The sequence below is a fragment of the Lonchura striata genome, chromosome Z, assembly GCF_050655825.1.
Source record: "Lonchura striata isolate lonStrDom1 chromosome Z, ASM5065582v1, whole genome shotgun sequence".
Lineage (NCBI taxonomy): Eukaryota > Metazoa > Chordata > Aves > Passeriformes > Estrildidae > Lonchura > Lonchura striata.
Genome location: NC_140740.1, coordinates 76,278,845 through 76,304,064, shown reverse-complemented (window position 1 = coordinate 76,304,064; position 25,220 = coordinate 76,278,845). Strand labels below are relative to the sequence as shown.

The 25,220-nt window shown below is 37.0% G+C and overlaps 1 protein-coding gene across 2 annotated transcripts in view; it reads right to left on the bottom strand.

Moving 5' to 3' along the window:
• The window catches only part of DAPK1 (death associated protein kinase 1), an 85,804-nt gene that overhangs the window by 23,158 nt on the left and 37,426 nt on the right, over positions 1-25,220 (bottom strand). Inside the window, exons 3-15 of one of the 2 annotated variants that reach the window (XM_085566627.1) lie at positions 21,455-21,676; positions 10,901-11,039; positions 8,900-9,029; positions 8,573-8,621; positions 8,392-8,418; positions 7,800-7,952; positions 7,614-7,659; positions 5,819-5,908; positions 5,338-5,430; positions 3,619-3,738; positions 2,416-2,514; positions 1,572-1,670; positions 294-392 (exon numbers count right to left, since the gene is read on the bottom strand). In XM_085566627.1, the coding sequence (XP_085422753.1) occupies positions 294-392; positions 1,572-1,670; positions 2,416-2,514; positions 3,619-3,738; positions 5,338-5,430; positions 5,819-5,908; positions 7,614-7,659; positions 7,800-7,952; positions 8,392-8,418; positions 8,573-8,621; positions 8,900-9,029; positions 10,901-11,039; positions 21,455-21,676 (1,366 nt within the window). The remainder of the gene's footprint in view (positions 1-293; positions 393-1,571; positions 1,671-2,415; positions 2,515-3,618; positions 3,739-5,337; positions 5,431-5,818; positions 5,909-7,613; positions 7,660-7,799; positions 7,953-8,391; positions 8,419-8,572; positions 8,622-8,899; positions 9,030-10,900; positions 11,040-21,454; positions 21,677-25,220) is intronic. The other variant, XM_021531138.4, reaches the window with a different exon arrangement.

Here is a 25,220-nt window from a genome sequence, read left to right as displayed (position 1 = left end):
TCAAGCAGAATTCAAGGCAAAAACTAATAAAAATCTTTAGCTGAATTCAAAGAGTACACACCACCACCACCCAGTTGTTTCTCCATGAAGCTTTCATTTTTGAGAGAACCTGTATTTTATAGCACTGGTTGGTTCTCTCAGTTTTTTTTTTTTATTTACTTATTAAGAATTATCAAAACCTCCATAATTCTGGTTTGCAAACATGCCAGAGGCTAAAAGTGAGACTTGAAGTTTTGACCACTTATATAAGGCCTTATTTGTTGAAAAAAATGCAGACAGTGTTTATGACTCACCTTGTCTTGAAAGTTTGGATTGGATCCAATGCTACAGAGAAACTGAACCACATCCACATGCCCATACCGAGCTGCCACGTGGAGAGCGGTCTCCCCAGACTGCAATTACAGGAGAAGATGCCAGTGTAATTTCCTGTGTCACACATGGTACACACTGCCTGTACACTGTGTGCAGCCTGAATGTTCTGAATCCTGCACGGGATACTCCTCCCTCTCTGCTGCCCAGCCACACAGCGCCATCAGCAGAGCTTACAACCTGTCTGTACGTGACAGACACACCACCACCTGGCAGGTAAGTTATTTCTTCAAAGGATATCTTTTTCCAGAACTTATTTTTCCACTTTATTAGCTCCAGATCACAGCCACAATGGCTTTTCTGAGCAATATGAGGAGGAAGCTGTGTGTGTAATTGTGTTGAAACAGATTTCCCTCTTCTATTCATAATATTTTCATATGCTCCCCCCTGCCCTGTTTATTCAAATGTAAGGAGCTGCCCTAACACATTGGCATATCCTGGTATATCCTGGTCCTGCATTTTGGTCACTATGTCTAACTATTTGCAACACATTCTTTTTTGAAATTATATAAAACAAAAATTGTTTTTTTAAATAGAGTAACCTCTTTCGTAATAGCCTTATCAGGAGTCAAAAAAAAATTTTCCTAAGGTACCTTGCCTTGCATTAGTTCCCTCAGCAAAGCAAACTGTGTTTCACAAGTATAATTTGTTCTGTACTGGAGCTTTGGCTAGTATAAAGTCATTGCTATGGTATAAAAATTTAACAGCAACTAGTTTCTATGGCTTATGTTGCTCAAATAACACTGCCAAAGACAAGGTAAGTGCTCATCAGCTATAAATTGTTAGGCTTCCTTATACTCAACTTAATAACAGTCAAATTTACTTGTCAGACAAAAGTGATTTTCAATCAAGAGGAATGAAAAACCAAATCACGATTTCACTCTAAGTTCCAATGAGAAATCAAGTCTTCAAATGAAAATTAATTTAGGTTTGTACTTCCCCACCTACCCACCATGTACTCACCACATTTAACACGCACTCTTGGCTATCATTTGTCAGAAAAATAATCAGTACATCCAGCTACTTTAAAGTTCTGTTATCATGGCCCTATATGTCAACTTAGGAAACCACACTAAAGGAGCCAGTTAAATTCTTGGAATTATGGCACAGCTGAAAACCATTTCAATTGAAAGACCTCTCTCTTTGCTAAGATAGAGTTATAGGAAAAGGTTCTCAGTGTAAAAAATAAGCTATTTTGTTACCTTATCCTTAATATCCAAGGGACATTCATTATCACTGAGAAATTTCAGTGTTTCTACATGTCCATGTCGAGAAGCCCAATAGATTGCATTAGATCCAGCCTGTCACAAAAAAAAATATTTCAGATTTTCAACTGAGGTACATGTCCACTTCGGTGTACACAGACACACTGAAAAACTATTCAAGTTTATATGAACACATTCACTTTAAAAAAAACATTCAAATTGATTCAACAACCCTACATACCAACAGTGACAACAAAACCTCTCTATGCAAGGATGATTAACAGGATTACTAACTGTTTGCAAGGATAATCCTCCTTTGTTAGGGAGTTCTTTGGAAAGAACAGTCATGAGATAAAAACCTTTCTTCTGATTGCTTTACCATCTATTAGATGGAGAAGCAGACAGTTCTTCAAGCTTGTTTTAAGTAAAGTATTACAGCATAGTGGGGAAAAGAGCTTATTGTAAAGCACATCCTTTAGTTGCTATATTTCCCATGGCTAGAATATTAATTTATCATTTTATATTAAATAAAGTTCACCATTGTGTTTCAAGGAAATCACTAATTTGAGCTAACTGAAGTGTTTTTTAAGTATGAACTACATTATAAGATTAGTGTCATTGAAATTATTTCAGCTAATAAAGTGATGAAAATCATAGAATATGTATTAGTAGCAAATGACATTGCTAAAACTTGGTGTTATGTTTTTTACTGTTGAAGACAGAAGACAGGATCTATAGCTCTGAGTTTTTAATTTCCAATACCACTTGGTCTGAACTGCTTGTCTCCTGCTAACTGTACTAAAAAAACTTATAAAGAGTAGTTGAAAAGCAGACCCCCAACCTTATCTTGAACATCAATACGGGATCCACGTTTTAAAAGCAACTGAAGCATCTGAATGTTTCCACAGCCAGCAGCAATCAGTAGTGGAGGTGTTCCATGCTAACAATAAAATACAAGCAAGAATGATATAATTAATTATTGAAGGATTAAGAAAACAGTTGAATAGAAGGGATGCATTGAATAGCATTTCTGGATTTCCACTTTCAAATTAAGGCTACAAGAAAATATTGTATGGAAATACTGTGTGGAAATAATTAATCCCTTTGTTCAAAAAAAGATTTATTGCACAGCAATTCTCCATGTTTTTGAGATGAATTCACGATATATCACACAGTAAATTTATGCTTTTTAAAGAAGGGATATAGATATTAAGCTCTTAGTATTAGCCTTGTTTGGTAAGAACATTCCCCTTTGCAATTTCTCTGCAGCTACCACACCACCTCAGACACAAACCATCTAGAAAAGTAAAATGGGACTGCCCATTAAAACAAAATATGTAGTGATTTCTTAAATGGTTCAAGATCCACCACACTAAAATAACATACATTTTACTTCTATACTGCTCTTCATGAATATTTCTGAAACTACAAGTACTTTGTAATGGAAGTCACCATAACCATGCAAAAAAAGTGTGACCTCATCTTGAACCATTTAAGAAATAATTGTATTTTTTTGTTTTAATTGGCAGTCCTGTTTCACTTTCCTAGATGTTGCTGATGCATTGAAATACTGTAGTGGACAAGAAATTTCATTACTGAAAGCGAACACCACCATCTAACATGTTCGCATAACCCACTTCTGCAGTTTGCAACTTCTAACAATGCTTTGCAAAGTCAGTTTTAGCAGTCTGGTTATTCTTAGGTATTGTGCCATCTTCATTAGCCACATGAAACAGCAACTGCCACCAAGAGTGAAGGCAGATATTTGATACACCACAGTTCCTGACCATAGATTTGAGTTACACTTTTGAAATGCCTACGCAAAATAATTTGGGCTCATTTGGGCTCCATTTTAATGTATCTTGAGAAGACCGAACGCAAAACACATGAAAATTTATCCTAGAAAAAAGGCAGATTTTTTTTCCCATTCCCTTGCCTCTTCATTTCAGGTGTTACATTTCTATTTTACAACCACATTGCTCTATTCAACAGGGTGGTAGCTAGTCCCCCACACACCTCACACCTCAAAGCAGACCCACACTACCTTGTTGGGTTGATTGACATCGTAATTTGTCAGAGATCCCAGAAGGTGCTGTAATCCAGGAACATTGTCATCATTGATGGCATGAATAATAGCTTTCATCACAAAAGAATCTTCCTCATCCTTGCAATTAAATGTGAAAGAAGAAAAATTGTTAGCATTAAGAAAAGATCTGTATCTAACCAGCTGCCAAGACATCAAAAAAATTTAAAACTTAAATTTTTTGAAATATTTTTTGTTAGAGAGTGCTTCAGCTGCAAGTTGTAATCTTTCATGAAACATATGGATAGCATGTATGCATGTTATTTGAAAACCCACACCAAACCCCCCAACACGTTTTCTAGTAAAATGTGCTTCCCTCTCTGTCACACACAAACCTGTTACTCACTGACATTCCACATAGGTTTTTTTAATTAGGTGTATTTTTTTCCTTATATGAAAAGTAGATGATAGATTTCAATAGACGCAATACTTGCATAAAATGAAATTATTCCATGCATACATGTGACAAGTAAAAAACCCAGCTGAAGCATCAGGTTTCGTTCCATCCAAAAGAGAGGTGCTTTTGTCCAAGCTTTCATCTATTCAAATGGATCAGTTAAAAATCTAGAACCTAAGTAATAAGTTTAGATACCTCTGCAGGTGTAAGTTTATTTTTCTTCTCTGCATTAGAATTTCAAAGAGCTGAAATTCACAGAGCCCATTATTTGGATTGCTCTTACCTCCTTTCTCCTGAGGTTTCAGATTTTTTAGGACACTAACATTGGCTATAATCCTTTCTGCTGGAACACAGGTGTGAAAAGCTGATCCAGTGTTAAAAGGCATACAGATAGCTGAAGGGGGTGGTGGGGTGGTGAGTAGGGAAAGGAGAGCAAGAGGAGAACAAAGAGCACAGAAGCCGAAAGATAAGAGGAGAAAAAGTGGAAACATGAGCATGGAGTTGCACAGGAGGGCCATAGAGAAGATAGTATGCATGAAAAAGGCTTTGCAGAATTTTTGAAGTTTGATCCTATTAATGCACAGAAAAGATGATATTCCACAGCTCTAACCATATTAACACACATTCCTTGCTGATCACAGGGAATTTGTGAAGTGTGCATTAAAACTTGTAGAACAAGCTAAGAAGAATGCTTTTGGATTTACAAGCATTTGTAATTAAAAAACATACAGCAATTGCTCCTAACTGCAACTCTAGTCTTAGCTAATACCACAAACTGAATACTGGCCAACTCTGAAGTTTCCTTCTTAAATAACTGCTCGTTGTGACACTACTGTCGAGCATTCATTTGATTTAAAACAGTTTCAATTATTTTGAATATTCAGAAAAAAAAAAAGATATATTATTTTAGTCTACAAAATGATTATGTAAATGATGAGTAAAATTCAGATGAAACTTTTTCACCATATAATTGTTATGGTACAAAAAATACTCATTAATCAAGATTCAAAACCAAGAAATTAAATTTTGACACCAGGTATCAGCCTTAACAAGGTAAGTTAAATGTCAAGATTTCAAGATGCAGAAGATCAAACTATGGATAACTGACCTTTGTAATCTGAAAATCTTTTTCTTCCTACTTATGAGATTAGTTAATTAATTTAGTTAGTTAATTAGTTAGTTAATTAATGCAAATTTTTAAGAGACTAATATATTTCTGTTAGTTAGAAACTGGCAAAGTTCATATGTGATAAAGCATTCTAAATATATAAGGACACACTTACCAGAGTATCATCACTTCTAGCGACACTCATGCTGCTTCTGGACAAGAAAGATCTTGATAATCTTTGGCACAAGGATATTAAGCGCACTGATTGCTTTATAAAAATAATAAGAAAAAAGCTATATGTAAAAAAAATAGAAAATTCTGAAAGGATGATACTGCAGAGATTTTAAAGGACTTAGCAAAACAAACGGAAGTTTAACTTCAACACCCCATCTGCTTTTAATATTGGATTAGAAACCTTAACTTTTGTTATTTATAATAAGCAGAAACACAAAGCAAACAATCCACACACAAGCATTTGTATGCAGATCACTAACAAAGATGTCTTCTCCCATACTACCATACTCAAGCACTTAATTTATTCCTGGTGTTTCTTTTTCCTTCTTTTCCACACTTAAATGTGCTGACCTTTCCCTGGAACAGGCAATTCTATTGCATTTGCATGTCACCAACATTTGATGTGTTATTGAACGACTTACTTTCCATTTTCGTCGTGCTGCAAACTTCTTGAATTTCTCCATATTCACTGCAGAAGCTTTTCTACTGAGTGCTTGCTGAGTGTCTTTCGGCTGTGAGCAAAGGGAAAATAAAGATGTTCTAAAAAATTCCATAATTTTTGCATGTAAGACTCTGTCCCTCAGTGATGATTTCCACTTACATTATAATAGTACTCCAATCATATTGTAATAATGAAGTAATTGTAAGCACATAATTTTAATATTCAGAGTTTAGTCTGTCATATAGATGGAATTTCCTAAGAAAATGCTGTAAGGGAAATCCAGACCTAAGAATGCAATACCTAAAATGTTCTTTTTTATTTTAAACAAAAAACCCTTCAAACATCAGAACATTCAGCCTTGTCCTTCACCTCCCTCTCTGATAGAGGCATTTGATTTCCAAGATAAATCCTGTCTTCTGGGAAGATTTCCTGACTGATTTTAAATGCAGTCAATCTTTGTTACAGTCTCAGTGTAATCACCTGGATGCTGCTGAAAAATTACTCCCTCCCCCAAAAAAATCACATCTCACCTAACAGTGCAGCAAGCCCTAAGCCCTCATCCTTTCAAATTTTTCATGGGCTAATACTAAACACCAATGACTAGTGATGTACACCAAATTTTGCATTTTATGATCCCATTCTTGAAGTCATTTTTACGGATATATATATATATATATATATATATATATATCTCAAAGAATTATGGAAAGGCTTGGGTTAGAAGGGAACCAGTTGCAACCTTCCCTGCCATGGAAATAAAGGTAAAGATAGTGGTGGGGTAAAGATAGTGGTGGGAAAGGGGAAAAGAGGATATGCCCAGTGGACTGGGAATCAAATGCCTGGAAAGTTAAGTTATAAAGCAAAGTAATAGGGTATAAAACAACCTGTCTCTTTCATGAGTGTGGAACTTGGTCCAAGAGAGACCAGCTTGCATAATGCTTGCTTTAGCGGTTTAAAATATAATGTCAATGTGTTCCATACATTTCAACTATATCAGATTACCTCAGCAAAAATTCAGCAAAGCATGGTAAAATTTGTAGTTTGGCACTTTGCTGTAGAAATGTCTGCCCCTGGATATTGTACCATGAACTGGAGCACTTGTGGCACAGATAAATATTCTGCTAACTGATTCTATGGGAAGTCAAATGGGACCAAATACCCACTGTGCATCCTCACATCCTGAGAAATCAATGGCACTGAATGGGTTTACTACTCACAATCAGAATGTGATACAAAATTAAAACAATAAACTGCCAGGTAGTACACACATTAAGAAGAATGATAGGTGCCATTTTCTCCCTCTCAATTTAGCAGCTCAATCCAAACAAACAGCTCAATCCAAACCAAACACTGAAACACTGAAGAAGGAAGTGGGCCACCACATCAACTGCTCTCTTCAGTCTAAGGGGAAGGACAGAAGAGAGACTACTAGTTTTTTTAGTCTAAATAAGGGCATTAGAAGAAGAAGAATTAGTGTGAATTAGACTGGATTCAGAGACTGTATGTGTGTCAGTGCAATGCTCTCTGAAGATTAGCTTCTCTGTCTGACCATGACTTTATAATTCCTATAGGGAGCTACTTCCCTACTGCTAACTCACATTGAGCCTACATTAATGAAGCCCATATTCTGAATGTGTTAGCTTTCATACAGGCAGCTTTCCAAAACAGCAAATTACACTAAACAATTGTGAAAATATTCCATGTTAAGGAACTTGAAAAGCATGAAATGAAGAATGATTAAAAACAGGACAACAGAGATTGAATGGCATGCTAACCTTGATCCAAGGATGCAGCAAACTGTCTTGAATAGTCATTCTCTTCCTTTAAGAGAATAAGAGATAAAACTGTTTCAGCTATTAATAAAATACATACTGGTTTATGCTTATTAAACTCTCACCTCCAAATACTATGTAGTTTTAAATATAGAGATGTAAGTGCCACACAGAAGAAAAACAACTCACTTTGGATCTTTGACTAGAAGTCTTCGTATAAAGTCTTTAGCTAGGGCACTGGTATTACTGAAGAATTCTTCTTCAAAGTCATAATTCACAGCAGAGACATTAGCCAATGTTTCCTGTTTGGTTTCTCCAAGAAATGGAGAGGCACCACTTAGACTGAAAGAGAGACAGAACATTCCTCTCAGTACATGTTGTAATTATGCTGCTTCAGCCCTCTGAGATCAAATAATAGCAGAAAGCAAACATTTTTCTTTTCTGTTTTAAGGCTGCAAATCTACTTTCAGAAGATGTGATGTAGCAGGACTAGAAAACTTTGCTGTAATTTCAAAGACTACTGTTAAAATATAGCTGTAGGAAAGTCACCTACATATTTAAAGATAATTTCCCATGCTAGCTCAATGGTTGATTAACAGCAATTCTTTCAATATTTATCTTTCAATAATTATACTACTGCTTTTAAGATCATACAACTTGAATCATGATGTGCAATCAGAGCAGTTTGATTTGTACAGACACCACCAACACCCCAGAGGATAGAATAAGAATTAAAAAACAACAGCATTTGCAAGAAACACCCATAGATTTTGGTACTTACAGAATATAAGTTATTACACCAATGCTCCTGGATTGAAGGAAAAATAAACAAACAAACAAAAAAAAAAGGATGAGGGAGAGGAGAGAAAAAATAGATGGAAAGAGAGAGAGGAGAAAAAAAAAAGGTTAGAACATAAGCATAATCATGAGAGATTTACTTCAAGTAAGATCCAATAACTTACCACATATCTGCTTCAAGACCAAGAGGCTCATAATTTACTATTTCAGGAGCTAAAGGAAAAAGCAGCAAGATAAGTACCTAGTCAAAGAACAGGTAAAAGTCTCACTCTGAGTCCATGTATGTTAGAGATAGTAAGCTAAGATGCTGATAGATTAAAACACCTTAATGCAAGTCTAATTTGAAATCAAATGCTACAAATTGCTTATTTACATTTCAAAATGTCACTAATTACACACAATTTCATAATCTGTAAATCAGCTAAAATAAGCCACAAATACTGTTTCACAGACTGAAAAATAATAGTTTGACGAAACAACAGTTTTCTCACCAACAAATTCGGGCGTTCCGAAGATATTTTTGAATTCATTCCCAAAGTCAATTTTGTGTGCTAAACCAAAGTCAATAATCTTGATTCGAGGCTTTGGTACATTCCTGTCCAACAACATTATGTTTTCAGGCTTTGTGAAGGAGGAAGGGGGAGAGAAAGAGAGATTACATATAAGTACAAGCTGTGGACCAGTGTTCTTCACCACTGAACATTCCTTTTTACCTCCATTAGACACCTGAATTGTATTTTAGGCAGAAAAGTCCTGTCTTTTCCTATTATGATCTAACATATGCTTAAAGTAACTACAGTAAATTAGGATTTCATGTTGACATTGAAGCACTATGATTTCCACAAGGCCAAGATTTTTCTTCTTGTAGAGACGACAGTTACAGTTTTCATGTGGACTGACCCTAAGTGAAACACACTGTCCCCCAGTAAAAATCACAGGCCCTGTGCTACAGCCATTCCAGCACTACTGGGAGCTTGCAGGAAACAAAACCCTATAAAATAGTTACTGGGTTTGGTTTACATTAGTCTCAGAAAGAGGTTTCTTCCACACCACATAAGCAATCAGGGAAGTGTATCTTGTTGCCTTTGAATCTTCCAGGGAAATTTCTGGAGTGGTCCAGCTCCCATATTTTAAGGCTCAACATACTTTAAAAAATAGAAAAAAGAGCAGGTTCTTCTGTCTTTTCTAGCTTATTTTGAAATATGGACTTCACATTACTTTACAGCAAAGATCTGCAAAGCCAGAACAAAGAAGATGAAATGCCAGGATTATCAGCAAAGGGGGCTGTTTCCACACTGCAGCACTTTAATGAGCATACAGAACCAGCTACTCAGTCTCCATGTCCTGTTATGTCCATAAGCTGGTGTGCTCTGAAAGGTCCTGTAGTTACATCTATCCTATCCAGACTGTTAAGTGCTTTTGGAGGCATTAGGGAGAGCTCTTAATTGTCACCTTTCTTTTACCTTTTTTTCCCAATCACAGGACCTAATATGTGCAAATGTAATTTTGTTTTATTTCCTCCCTGCATTTCTGTTGCATACTTTTATTGCTCTACACCTTTCTGACTACTGTAATGCACAAATTTTTGGTATCCAAGGAAGACTTGTTCAACTACAAACACACTGGTGAAAATTCACATTTCATACTCTAAGAAATACATTCCTTTCTAGCTTTATTGACTATTTCAATAAATAGCCAATAAGTTTTTCTCTCTTGCTGACTGTCATACAAAGACCAAATATATTACTGAGGTGATGATGATGAAACTGGAAAAGGTATGCTTACACTGGAATTCATTCCCTTCCCTACCTCATCCCCCCTTCAGAACTACATTTCAATTATAATTAAAAAATCATGCCTCCTTTTTCTCTTACAGACATAGCTGCCCAATTCAGGAGACTTCAGGGAATGTTGAGTTGTCTACCTTTGAAAAATAAAATCTTATGGGGGAAAATATGCTGAAATTGAAACACTGAAAAGCGGTTGCTGAGTTTAGACACAAGAAGCTCTGCTTTCATTATCAAAAGGATGCAATTAACAACTTTTCTGAAAACAAACAAAAAAGCCACAAAAAGGGAAAAAGACAGAAGTGGAAATCTGCTGCCTGCTCCATAAGAATCCTTGTACTTAGTAGTTTCAATTAAGGACTTGAAAAAACCCACAGTTGCAAAAAAGCATCTAGGTCAGAATGCTTCACCCAGATCCCATTCACATGAAAAAAAAATCACAGTCCTCTGTTTTATTTCAGGTTTGTTTTCTCAGAATGGTTTAATTTTGTCAGAAGGTGCCATTTCCCCTGAAGAAACATTTCCCAGACAGGAACTATTTACAGTTCAGTAACTTCTTTCCAATGGCTGAGCTTTCCCCTGCCTACATAAGCTAGCAAAACAAAACTGTGGCCAAGATCTGCACGATGACTGATTTGTGGCTAGAATTACAAAAGACTTCAATGGATGTTGATTACAATTTAAGTTTTTATCTGTTCAACTCACCTTAAGATCAAAGTGGGCAATTTGCAGAGAGTGGAGATACTGAACACCATTAAGAATCTGTTTGAGAAATTCTGTGGCTTCCTCCTCCGTGAGAGATTCTTTCTCAGCTAAGAAGTCGAAGAGCTCCCCACCTGCAACACTTGGAGAGTAGAAGCACATTATTGACAAGCTTGCTTTAACCAGTGGGTTCCTTTTAGTATAGCTGTCCTCAAACCTTGAAAAGCCTTGAAAAGGATCCAGATGTTTTAAATATTTCAAATATCAGAAAAAATGATGAAAATTACTTTATTCAATACCCAAGAGTTAGTAACTCCCTCCCTTCCCCTGAAAAGAATACAGTAAAAAGAGTCTTACTTTCTGACAAAAAGTTTAGAAAACCCAAACAAACACAGTTAACGGTATTTAAAATTAAATGAAGTAAAAGCCTTCTCCTCTCTGTATGCACATTTAAAAGAATATAATAAAATATGAAATAACAAGACTCAAAACATAATAACACAATGGGACATGACATCATCTAAAAAATAAAACATGAATTGGCTCATATCAGCAAAACACCAGATTTCTACACCCTTACTGAAAAATAAAAAATTTAAATCTTATTTTGAAATATTTATTGGCAGCTCTCCCACTATGTAATTTCTAAACTCCCCAGAGCATCCAACTTTGGAAAATAGATTCTGTTTCTGAAATACTGTATTACATGAAGCACTTCTATTGTATTTGTATTCTAACATGATGAAACCTTTTCTACAATGAAGTGTCCTTAAGACTGTTTCCCGCAAGTGTTCTAGCCCCACAGCAGAAAGAAAAGAGTAAGACAGAGTACTTATGCACATCTGGATTTTTGCATTTGAGAGAGAGAGGGGGAGAGAGAAATAAAGACAAGATGATCCTCTTAGCTCAGTCAAGCAGCTCTTAACCCAGTCAACAGCATGAAGAGATACTGAAGTGATAGAACTACAGCAATTCCCAAATAACAGAAAAACATGTTTCAGCTGAAGGACACATGACTGGCCACTGTGAAAAACTACTTTTCCCATCTGTGAGAGCAGGAGTATTACTTAGAAAAGCCTTAGTGATTGCAAAAATGATCATAATACCTCCTGTGTTTTTCATTATAATGATACACAAATTCAAAAAGTGCACCCTAATTTTTATTCCTTTTCTGCAGGAAAAGAAAATAATCTGCTCACGATTTAAAGCTCTGATTATGAAACATGAGGTGGTGATTAGCATATAACAATAGATAAATAGTTTGGGCAAATTTCTTGAAATACATTTGACTTCTTTATCATGTCTACTTTTTCAGGGACTTAATCTGCATTATTGTAATGCAAATTGCATGAAAAGTGTCTTTTAATGAGTTCTTGGAGCTTTCATTGAGCTGCCTAGACAATAAAGAGAGTATTGTTTTAGGTATTATTTGTGTTGTAATATTTTCTGCATGAAAGCAATTATTGAAACAAAGTGCCATTAAAATATAAGAATTATAGACTGTAAGGATGAGAGGTCATTTTAATGATTTTTTTGTTGCTGTAGAGACATTAAAATGGAATTCCTAATGATTAAATACAACTTGTTATTTTACAGAGACTAGTCAGAAGTGTTTTTCAAAGGGACACACATGCATATTCTCTCATTGTTTCCTTCTGACTAAAAAAAAAAGAAAATACTTTCAGGCTAATGTCTGTAGCTCTGCAGCACTGCACTGAACAGTGAAATTCATTTCCAATTATTGGGCTAAAGCCCTTAGCATCACCTGAAGCTTGCTTCCACATGTTTACAAGTGGATGTTGGCTGCAGTTGTTGAGAGACTGTAAACTGGAGCACAGCCTTGCCACATGGAGCAGGCAGAGACACTGTGGCTACTGCCCCAGCTGTGGCAGCAGCCACAGCAAAACCCATCAAATGTAGGCACTCAGCATGGTCTGGCACTGGGCTAGCTATCACAGTTTGGGGAAACAGAGAAGATGGATCCTCAGCTGAGGAAGAGCTTGTAGGACTGCACCAAAAGACTGCATCTGGTCCCACTTCTCAAGCAGCTGGAAACCCTGCAAAACAGCAAAAGCTCCTGCTGGTGCTTAAACCATTCATCAGCCATCACAAATACAAGAGAAGTACTCAGGCAGGCATTTGCAGCAATGCTCTCTCCAAGCCCTGTGCTGTCCACCCTGCAGTCTCAAACAGACTGTGACAGTGTCACACAGGTGGTGTTATGCTTCGTGGCTGGCAAAGCTTGCTCTTAACTCCTCTTGGCATTTTAAAGACATGCAGTCTGTGAAACTTAATAGTCATCTATGATTATATTTTATTATACACATTCCTTATAGACCCCCCCAAAAAAAGATTTTATTCCTAAAGTTTGCAACTTTTTGAGATATCTGCATTTGTGTAAAATGGAAAGAGCCTCTTCTTATCTGCAATTATTTTGATTCTGTACTGCTGAGTACTATTCTTCTGTCTTTACCACAGATTAATTGTAGTGACCTTTCTTTAATGACACACCATGACATTATAATTGTGTGCAATAAAATGTTATCTGCGTTTCACAGGTAATACACCTAGTGCTTGCAAATCTCAAAACTAAGGGCCAGAGAAGGTAAAAGGATTGAAATGTTTTTTTTTTTTCTTTTTTAAAACTGAAAGTTCATTAGCAAAAGCAGTACATTTTCCCAATCTGTTGTGTGCTTCTTTGATGCTTAAGTACTGTTACCCGAAGTGACTTGGCAGCCTTTGCTGAACGAGTGGGCGAGTGAGGAGGGACGAGCTGTAATGCACTCAAAGTGTTGTTCCAGAAGCAGCTGTACTCCTGGTCTGTGGCACTTTGGTGTGCCCCCTCATGTTACACATCTCACTCTTGATTTCTAGGAGATCCTGCGTGGGCTCACCTCAGAGAGGGGGCTGTTGTGAATTCTCCTGCTGGCAACTCCCCAGCTGTGGGGGCGAGCTTCAGAAGCCATGCTCTCCCCTGGGGTGCTGCCATAGCTGGCAAGAACAGTTCCCCTCTAGCTGCTCCTGCTGCTTACTTATGGTAGAGACATAAAGCATGAGAGAAAAGGGTTTTTATAGCAATGATAAGTAAAAGGTTATACTAGCATGCATAAGGAACTTCACCTGGAAGCTCGGAAATGCCTGGATTCCCAGAAAGGTCCCTGTGCAACCTTCAAGGGAGGCCCTTCTCACACATCCCCATGGGAGGCTGCATTTTTCAGCTTCCTCCTCATGCTTGTCAGGAGCCTGCTTATTTCTTACCCTTTTGCTGACTCAGGAAGATCTGATATTAAGCTGTACTACCATAGGCATACAAAAACCCATGGCATCACTTCCAAGTCAATCTTCAAGTGAGTCATGGAGGGTTAATACAGGTCTACACTCAACACACCTTAAAAGTTTTCCTTCCACAGTTAATTGACTGAATTACAATGTCCTCATATTTATCACAGATTTTGTAATTAGATTGTATGTGTAGAATAACTAGATGATCTTGACTAGGCTTCCAGATACCACAGATGAAGAAATGTGTTAGAAGAAGCCAGTAAAGATACTGGCTATGTAAGCTATTGCAGCCTTCACAAGTCTCCTAAAATGCTGTTGGTTTGTCAAGTCTAGTCCCATGCAACAGTCAGTGTAACAGAGTCCCACAGTAAATAAACACTGCATGTTTTAGTAAACCAGAGTCACCTTCAAAAGTGGAGCCAGAAGGCAAGGAGAGATTCCACCAATGTGGATATCCCATCTCACACAGAGGAGCCATGTTAATCTAAACAATAGGGCACGGGTAATTTCATACACCAGCCCTTTTGACTGGTCTTTATGAACATCATCTATCAAGAAGTACACTGTTCCCATCTCCATTACAATGGGCCCCTGTTTCTAAACTGGCTTTGGGGATGCTGATGCACAAACAGACTGCTAAAATCTCACTGAAACCAGACCATTGTGTGGGTTTCCCAAGCCACAAAAACTGGATCCCAGCCTGCCTTTGGGCCTCTACAGAGGGGCTCACACAACCACATCTAAAAGACTGCTGTCCCCAGTTACCAACTGGATAAATGTGCTCCCTGAAGGGAGCAGAGGCAAGAGGTTCACCATGACCTAGTGCACCTTCCTGTGGAGGACTTTGGAGTATTTCTACCTGGTATCCACAAGAAACACAGGGCTTCTCTCTGTTCAATTTCTCAATTTGCTGGTAGGAATTACCAGACAGCTTCCTGATCAGTTTTTCTATGCCCTAAGACAACTCTAAATGCCAAAATGCCAGTACGTAAAGGATGGACAGCAACCTAATGATGGATAAACTTGATTACAAATCAAGTCACAGCTAAATTCCTTTATAACTGCAAAGCCTCCTTGTTTACCTTCACATACTGTTTTCCTCTAAAGATTTAATTCATTAATGTTCCTTTATAAAACCTTTTTGTTTACATTTAAATTTAATAATAATTTTGCAGTCATAATATGCCGTTCAAATATCACGTTCAATAAAATAAGAGCTTGTGCTTTGTGGCAGTTACATCTTAATTCCACCTAATTCTAATGCATTATTGACCGTGTTATAACACAGAATGTCACAAGGGCTGAGAAAATCTATTTCATCATTGTAACATGACTTTTTATATTGTCTTAAAGCGGCAGAGCACATGTTTTTAGAAGTATTTTGTATAAACATTTTCACTAAGAGAAAAGCTGGTATGTGTTATTTCACTGATACTTCTAGGCAGAAGTGCTAGCTTTCCTGAAATGAGAGAAATAAATTAAAGCTTTCAGCTGACTGTGTTCTTTCTTACAAAATGCAATAGTGGTAAAAGCATTTCCCAGCCCTCCCAAAGGAAAGCTGACAGATGTGATTGCAACCCACACACCTCCCTCTGGGAAATAAAATATATTACGCCCATGGAAAAAGGATTTCTGTAAAGTGCTTTTTCAAGTTGCCAGGCTTTCTTAACTGTGAAACAGAACGATCGCCAGATCTCAGAGGAAGTCATTATGGGAACCTACTCAGGGAACTTAGAATCAATTAACCTTCAAAGTCAGCATGGTCACCTCGTAATGACTCAGTCATATGCTATGATCACACTGCTTATTATGCAATAGCACCTAAATGATAATTAATGATTACCTAAGGATTTCTAACGAATTTTAAAATCTACAAATGAGCCCTAAAATCTAGGCCTAAACCCCTTGAAAAACATTTATCTTGCTTAGATTTCAAAACAACATAAACTGAGTCAAAGAAGCATGCCATCAGTTTATTCCAGTTTTAAAACAGATGCAATTTGATAAATTATCTAATCCTTCTCTAGTCCAAACATTTATTCTGTCAACTTGTAAAAGAAATGTTTTCCCTAGGTATTCTGTGGTCAAATGCATCTTCTATGACGTCCAGTCATGGAGTTGCCAGCCCAAGACTAGACTCATATATTACTCCTGTTTTATGTAAGAGTAAGGGGGTTTGCATCTACTTCATTTCACTGCCTTTATGAATCGTGCTGTTACCAACCCACTCCTCAGAAGTACAATGTGTCCCAAACATTTTGAAACAGCAGAACAGGGCTGCTAGCTCATTAAATTACCTACTGGCTGAACAACACTACACTTCAACTTTTCTTTATCTAGCTACCAGACAAATGAAGACATGTTCCAGCATCACAATGCCTTTTCATTTTCATTTATCCAGCTTCTATTAGAGACATAAACTGTCATAAAATCTTCTCTTTAGTGTGCTTAAATTCTTCAGTTATATTGAACAAGAATCATTTGCCTTAATAGCCAGCTAGAACCAAAACCTGGACTATAATTTGAGCAGTTAAGTCGCACTAAGGGAGGGTGGGTGGGAGGGGGCATGAACACTCCTGTGAATCCTTTTTGTACTCAAACACCACTGGTATTTAAGTTTTCATGACTGAAATTCCTGAAGTGCCCAGAGTTTGGATACAGCAGGTAGTTACCTTGGCCCTTGATCTCATCTACAACGTTCAAATTTAATATATGAGGAGCATTCAGGTTTAGCAATCTAGAGAGGCAATGATTTTGCTCAGGGACTGCAGCACACGGAAACCAATTCTCCCTTAAAGACCTGCTCACCAGCTCCAGAGCCTGTCCTGTCAGCTTTGTCAAGCCTTTGTTCTAACCTGTCTACATATTCTCTGTGCATCTCTCTGTGGCTGTGGATTTTAGGATTTTGAAATCCAATGGTGGCACAAGATCTACAAATTAGTGTCACAGGGCTTGCTAACTGCCTGCTACTTGCCAGAAGCACCAAATATTTAATTGTCCTCTCAAATTTCAGTGCAACGCCACTTGATAATAACTTTCTTATTTACTTATGTGTAAAATTAACAAAATTCTCAGTTGTATTTCTACCAAAAGACAACTAAAAATTAAGGAAGCCCTGTGAAGACTGCATGTTTCTCTGGAAGACAGGCTTTAAATCTCTTCCTGAGCATAACTATAAAAAGTTAAATTAAAGCCCCAATAAGATAGGAGAGGAATTTAGAAAGTTCTTAATTACTTACTCTTAATTCCTCTTGAATGATCAATTAATGAACTTGCCATACATTTTTACACAAGGATGTATCAGCCTCTTCTTGCACTATTCAGTTTTGATTAATAATATGAAGCTACCACCAAAGTAGAAAGTCAGAGAGAGTGTGAGGCACAGGACTAAGTCTAAAAGAAAGCTTATGCTTTCAAATGAAGCATAAATCCTAGTATTTAACAAACAAATGCTTCTAATACTTTCAAAGCTTTTTATTTTTAAAAAATTTACAAATTAGATGATCATCACTAAGAACCATGCTACAAGAGCTAACCATCTTAAACTAAGATTTCAAATTCAGAAATGAAGCTATGTTTAATTCAGAGAAATATATGAATACCTAACTCCATCCACAGCTACCAAGTAAGAGTCAGGTATTGCTATCAAACCAGAGGCCACCTGCATTGCTTTTGTGAATTCTAAGGAATTACTGTACAATATAGGATGAAAATATTTATTTTTTTGTGTTGCAGCAAGAAACCATAACCAAGGCTCCACAAAGAACCACAAACTAAGTATATTTTATATCTGCAGTCTAAATAAAGACAAAATAAAGTGGAAGAGAAAATAAAATGGAAGAGAGAAATTATGCATCCAAGGCCATAAAAAGGGGAACCAAGTAGGTGCAAAACATGCTTGAGGAAAGAAAATAATTATCACTGTGCAGAGACATCTGTGTTTTCTAGTCTGTGATGTCTAAAAAAATGATGGCTTCAGCAGAGCTCACTAGAAATAGCTTAGTAAAGCTAACATATAACAGCTGCAGCTGGATAGAAAAGCATGCTATGAAATTCTGACTAATTCAATTATTTGTGTGATAAAAGAAAAAAATAAAGAAAATTATTAAGGTTTTAAGTTAGATGAGGAAAAAACAGTGGCTTCCAGTTTGTGTGTAATATGCATAATATTCCTTTCAAGATAATGAAAGAGTCCACAGAGTGGAATTTAAGAGGTTATTTCCAAGCCAAGGAAGGAGACATTTGTTACTAAGACCTAGAGTTATGAAAATACATCTGAATGCTCTAAATATACCAAAAGATTGCAATAAAATAAGCTTCTTCAAGGATAGTTCATGCTCGTGCATGGCTGCTGAATCTTTTAAGGAAAGATTTAGTTTTAAAAGTTTCATAAATTAAATGTTTCATAGAACTTGTTTTTTTGGTAAATCAGTTTCTTGATAAGGTAGTTCAAAGTAAAATTTCCAAACATCTGTGTGGATAAAGTAGCTCTGTTTTGTATTCAGTGTTGTGAGGATCTACTTGGCCACTGCAATAATTAACCAACTGCCCACATATTCCTGCATATAAATCATGACCTTGAATAGAATCAGAGAATGGTTTATGTTGGAAGGGACCTTAAAGATCATCAAGCTCCAATTCCCCTGCCGTGGGCAGTGTCACCTCCCCCTAGACCCCCACCAAGTTGCTCAGAGACCGAGACAACCTGGCCTTGAGCACTTCCAGGAATGGAGATCCAGAACTTCTCTGGGCAGCCTGTTCCAGTGCCTCACTACCCTCACAGTCAGGAATTCCTTCATAATATCAAATCTGAGTCTACCATCTTTCAATTTGATGCCCTTCCCCTTTGTTCAGTCAGTTGCTCACCTCTGCAAACTGCCAATTATTATGGCAGAAAAATGTTTAGGAGGCTCTATGTGATATAGCAAACCTCTCGCTGAAGCAGAAAATAAAAATCAATAGTAACAGGCTGTAGACCCTGTTGCCCTGGGACTGTGCATGTTGACATATGGCAACAAAAGGGCAGCTGCTGTTACTCAATTATATAAAATTGTGTCTCTGTGTGCTACACTGCCTCATTATTGTAGTCAGAACAGAATGCAAGTACCAGGAAATATACTATGTTCTAGTCAAAATGGAAAATGGACACTTAGGGTAGATTCTGAAGATAGAGAAACAGGTTATTTAATCCAATTTCAGCTTTATTTCTGTTTGTATGAAATTGTTCTGTAAGAACAAAGACTGTCAGGAGGGTGGGTCCCTAGGCAAAATGTGAATATCAGAACATTAGAGAAAAAGGTTTACATATTTAATGTCTAAGCATGTGATTAAAATGACAATCCTGTCTATTCAATAGCTTTATCACAGTGATTTTGAGAACTACAAAACTTAGTAGCAGTTAGCATATTGAAGTTTACAAAGGGATTGCTAACAGCATCTTTTTCTCTTTGACTGTCTAAATAAATAAATGCATTACCTTTGTCGTATTCAAAATAGCACTACTTCAATTGAAAGATTCGCAAAGCAGTTTGGAAAAGTGAAAAAAAAAATCTCCGACTGAAACTATATAGGGATTGCTCACCTTGCAAAACAATTACCTAAATTGCAATACAAATAATTTGCTGAGCTTCATGCCATCAAGCTTATGAAATATGCAGATTGTCATTCTTCTGCTCAATGGACAGTTGTGGTTACACACGGACACACACACAGCAGCCGTGCTGCCAAAAGAGATCCTAGTCCATGTGCAAAGTGGGGGTGTGTGCAGCAGTCCCATTCCTCCTACCACTGCCACAATTACCAAGTCTCCCTCACAGCTTGCAAGTACAGACACTGGCCTGATTTCAACTGGACAGATTCCAGAGCAGAAGGAGCTGCAGAAGCAGCAATATCCTGACAGTAATGTTGTAGAGCAAGAGAACATGAGAGTTAGTATCAAGTAGGGAGTGGAAGAAGCACCACACTAATTTTGCTGCTTGTTCACATCACACTTCAAAGAATTCTGAACAAGACCCAGAAATAGTAAGAATATAAGGAACTTCTGCTTTATACAGGATGATAATTTAGTTCGGAAAAAATATACTTGTTTAAATTATCCACATTTGGCAAACTAATACAAGCATATAAAACTGGAATTAAAATACCAAGCCACATTACAACTATTAAAATATCACATGTTGGACTAGAAGTGTAAAAATATGTTTGCATAAACATAAGAAAGTAGTATCATAGAACATAGAAAAAAAAAGGGAACTCCAAAAGCTACTTCCCAGTTTTCTTTTTAAATCTATACTGTAAATCTACATGTTACTGAAACTATGTCACACTGAAGTATCTTTATGAAGTGTAAATACCATTTATCAAAGGTAGCAAACAGGAAAACCTGCATAGAAAAACCACAGGAATAGCCAATACAAAGACAATACAAAGTGCTACCCAAGATTCTGGTACTGAGTCTTCTGCATGCATTAATTTCTTACTGCAGAGTATGGTTAACTGATCCTGAGCAGGTGTGGCAATAAAAAGTGCCAGGCATGCCATCTATGTAAAGATGTGCACATTCCAGCAGCACTACTGACAAATTAACAAACTCTTAACAGGTGACTAATGCTCAACTCTTACAATTGCAGTCTGTGAGGAACTGGAAGCCAGACTTTAAAAAATGCAGAAGTATTTTATGCTGACATATTTAGCTCAATCTATTAGAAATTATATTGGATGAAAAACTCGGACTAAACCCATATGAAACAGTGTGGAAGTTCAGTTTTCGTTTCAACAAGAGAGAACTGGGACAATTCTGTTCTTTTTTATGTGGGTTAGAAAATGACAAAAAAGCATTCACTGAGGCCACTTTACACCAACACAAAACACAGTAAAATTTGCTAACCTAATCTCCACTTAGAATTTCCTATTTTCCTGTGCTCTGATCTTCAAATCAGCATGTTTAGTTCCAGGATCTTCATTTGGATCCGTAACATCAACAGTGATTAAAGTAAAAAAGCAGAGGAAAGAAATCCTAAATATGCTGATTTAAAAAAAACCCAAAAAAAAAAAACCAAACCACCAACTTTGTATTGCATTCAGAGTGAAAAATATGTGTGGAGATCAGGAAACTATAACACTGACTAAGAAATGAAGATTTCTAAAGCTATTACCTATTTTCTTTTGGGGTGATAAGGAACATCCATTAAATCACTGCAATTCTCAGTGTCTGTTTTTAAAAACCGAAGAAACAAATATTCTCCTAGTGGTCCGTGGGTCTCTAGAGTTACTTACAGCTCCAGAATAAGAATGACATCTGTTTTGTTCTCATAGACATCATGAAGCGTAATCACATTAGGATGCCGAATCTCTTTCAGTATGCCAACTTCTCGTTCGATATCCTCCCGGCTCACTCCACGGCGGCTGGATTTCGTCCTCCTTTTCTTGATGAATTTTGCTGCAAACTGCTGACCAGTACTTTTCTCACGGCATTTTTTCACTACGGCGAACTGCCCACTAAAAAACAAAGAGATGACGAGGGGTCAGTTCAAGACAATTCAGGGCTAAGAGTAGCCTGTGGTGGGGGAAATCAGCTTTTAATTCTGCTTGACCTAAGTATGCAACTGCTTCTTATGCCATCTAGAACAACACCCAAATGAAACCTAGCAGAGGCAGGAAAAGTAATTTAAGATATAGCTTTTGCATCACACAAATGTACACATTTCAGCACATCAGTAAGTAAAAGGTAACACCTTATCAGTGAAGACCACTGTTTTTTTGACAAATATGTGCACTGGGGATTACTGGGCAAAAGTAATGGTTTCTGGATTCTCCTCCCATATGCTTGTTGAATATTTTTTCTTTGTTCTGCAGCTGGGACAACTCATAGTTTCTTACAATATATATGATTTGTCAATATTCACTTTATTCTATATATATTCTATCCTCAAGTTTGTTTTTTAAAAAGTTTTTAAAACAAAATTTCATTTCATGACACTGCTTTGGATTTTTAAATACAGTAGTATCAAGAATTACTCATCTTGTTAAGTACAAGTTTGAAAAAGAGAAAAATACTGAGGCACTGAGAAACAAAACCTGTGTTTGTATTACAAACCAGAAGAAACTCCAGGAAGCTGCTGACTCTAGCACACAATCATTGATGTACAAGTCTGCTGCTGCTAGATGTACACACTGATCTAGATCAGAAATCTCCAGTAGTCTAATGCTCATTCAAAGAAAGAACAGGATTTCTAGAACTGTTTCTCTTTTAAATTTCCCTAATCTCTTGTGGAGGATTCTCAGGAAATCTGTTTCTGTTTTTTTCACTATATGATGGGAATCATATAATTACAGAATGATACTAAAGAGAAGATTTTGTGAAGTTAGCCTGCTCTGTTAACTGAAGAAGATCTGTTCTCTAAAGCAGGTTTAGAACAGCAATTAATCAGAGCTAGCCCTAATAGGTTTCTACTTGAACAGCCATACAGTGCTCAGAGCTACGCATTTCATGCCACCATTACTATGCTGATCCCATGTAGCACCCTGAGTGACACTCTGTCTTGAACTGGGACATGCAGTTGGGCAAGACTAAATAACTCTTGGAAGGGCAGGGCAAAGACAGGATCTCTCATGTGAACTCTTAGAAAGACACTCTAGAGTAGCCACCACCATCTGGGAAATCTTTGAATGCAGCCAGGGGTAGTGAGAGAAGTAAACTTTGAGAGAAATCTTAAAACAACAGTCTTAAGTTAAGGTTTAGATTTGTTTCAGTATAATGATCACCATTCAAGCTTCATTCTTCATTATTTAATGAAATCAGTTCATGAACATGTGAGAAGATGTTATATTGCACGAAAAATTACTTTGCCTTAAATTCCACCCATCCCCAATTCCACACAAAGTTTTCAAGGATCAGATTCCCATACAGGGACCACCACATTATTATTATAAACTGCAATGGACAGAGCATGCTTCAGACCACATAATATCCTCTTCTCTATCACACACAGGCTGCTTCACTTGCCTGGACTTGGCCTGCTAGTGTTATCTGAGATGCTCTTTGACATGTGAGACTTTCATATGTGACTGAAAGAGAAATCACAGACCTCTGGAATACCTATGTCATCCTAAACTGACATCAGTGAGCTAGACAAGGTATCCTAAGGTCATCAGCCTTCTCTGCCTGGTTCAGTCCAATTTCACAAAAACTGAGTTTGATCTCCAAGGTCTGAGCAATTTTGCATTGCCTGAGTAGAGATATTTGCACTGTTGAATTGAAAACACAGCCTTTCTGGCTCTTGCTTCCAGTGAGAAAAGCAAGTGATTGTCTCACACTCTCCCCCACAGCATGCACATCCCCACAGAGATATAAATCTTTATTTAAAAAGCAGTCAGTTTTAAAGAAAATTCACAGTTTCAGAGAAACAATAAAATCGAGTTGTAGACAGATGCAAACATCATCATAACTCCAAACAGCTACTTAAGCTCAAAGATCACAAGGAAGTCAAAAACTGCTGTTTTTCTTTTGACCACCTGGCTGGCTTTCAGGTTAGAAGTCTAAAATGCCTGATAGAGGAAGAAAAATATTTCTGCTTATGATTCATCCACAGGCTTGCATGCTGCATGGCTAACCACTTTCTTATTGATACTCAGCCTGCAAGTTAGCAAAAGCTACTGCTTCACTATGGAAAATCAACAAAATTAACAAAAGAAAGAAACAACCCTCCCCTCTCTCCACCCTCACCCCAACTCCCCACAATCCCTACACAACCCCTACAATGCAAAGTAAACAAACCCAGAAACAACAACTCCCAAAATATAACATTAAAACCAAAATTGCATCTAACATCAGCTCTGGAGTAAAAAAGGAAAAACATAAATTTGAACTACAAAGACATACAATATATTCTGATATCCAAGAAACTTAATTATAAAAATTGGTGGGGATTAAGAATAGTCTGTGTTTTACTGACGTGGTGATTTTTACATAGTATTATGCATATTTGAATTACATCATTCCCCAAAGCTACTTCATGTTTCCAATGCCTTTAGGGCTAAGACTGTTTAATCTTATTTGGCAATGGGTCAGCTATGACATTACAGCATGAGGTTGACATCGTGGAACAAAAGGGGTTGCATAAGACAAGTAGATCTCCTCTCTCCTGAAATATGCCATTTATTTTTTCAGTCATTCACTATTTTCTCTGTCCACAACAACCTTTTGGAAGGATGCCCTATTCAATATAAAAGTGTTATCAGAAGTCCAATACATTGCTTAACACATAACTTTAAAGATCGGTCTCATCCAATAGGAGGTGAACCTCCAAAAATCCTTGGCACTGCTCAAAACTGTAAGAAGGTTATCAACTAACAAGTATCTTGAGTAAGTGCCAGTTATACACCAAGTAACCTTCTTATTGTTGCTGTTGTGGTATTTATTCAGCACACAACTGCACAATTAGCTGTTTGTTATTAAACGCCGTACACACAGATCACACTTAAGCTCCAATCAAAGGGGCCTGTTTCATGCCTGGGATCCCTGAGCCACACATTTTTACAACTCTCTCTAAACTCCTGTTTTAAAAGCAGAGGAGATGTGTAAATCAAAAGGTATTTACTGGACTTCCCCTTGCAGAACTGCAGAGACAAGCTGATATAAATCAGCTTTGCAAACATAACACTCATGGAATATCCAATAAAATCTTCCCACAGATCCTACATTTTCAGATTCAGCATTCATTCATTCATACAGCAACTTCAGTGCCAGAAAAGTCCTTTAGTTTTTTAAGTTTCCTTGCTTTTGTTGGTTTGATTCAAAGTTCATGGAGTCAAAAAATGACTGCCATTTAAAAAGAAAATTACACTAATCACCCGGCACCCTCTCCCTGAAGTAAATCACAAATTCACACTTAATAAAGTATCTGACATCATTTTTTCCCACATAGCAGGATCAGGTTAAACAGCAAGACAGGATGACAGCTTGATGTAAGAACAGATACTTCTGCTAATAATAGTAATTTGTTTTCTGATCTTGTAATCCTTAACTCAACCAGCCCTTAAT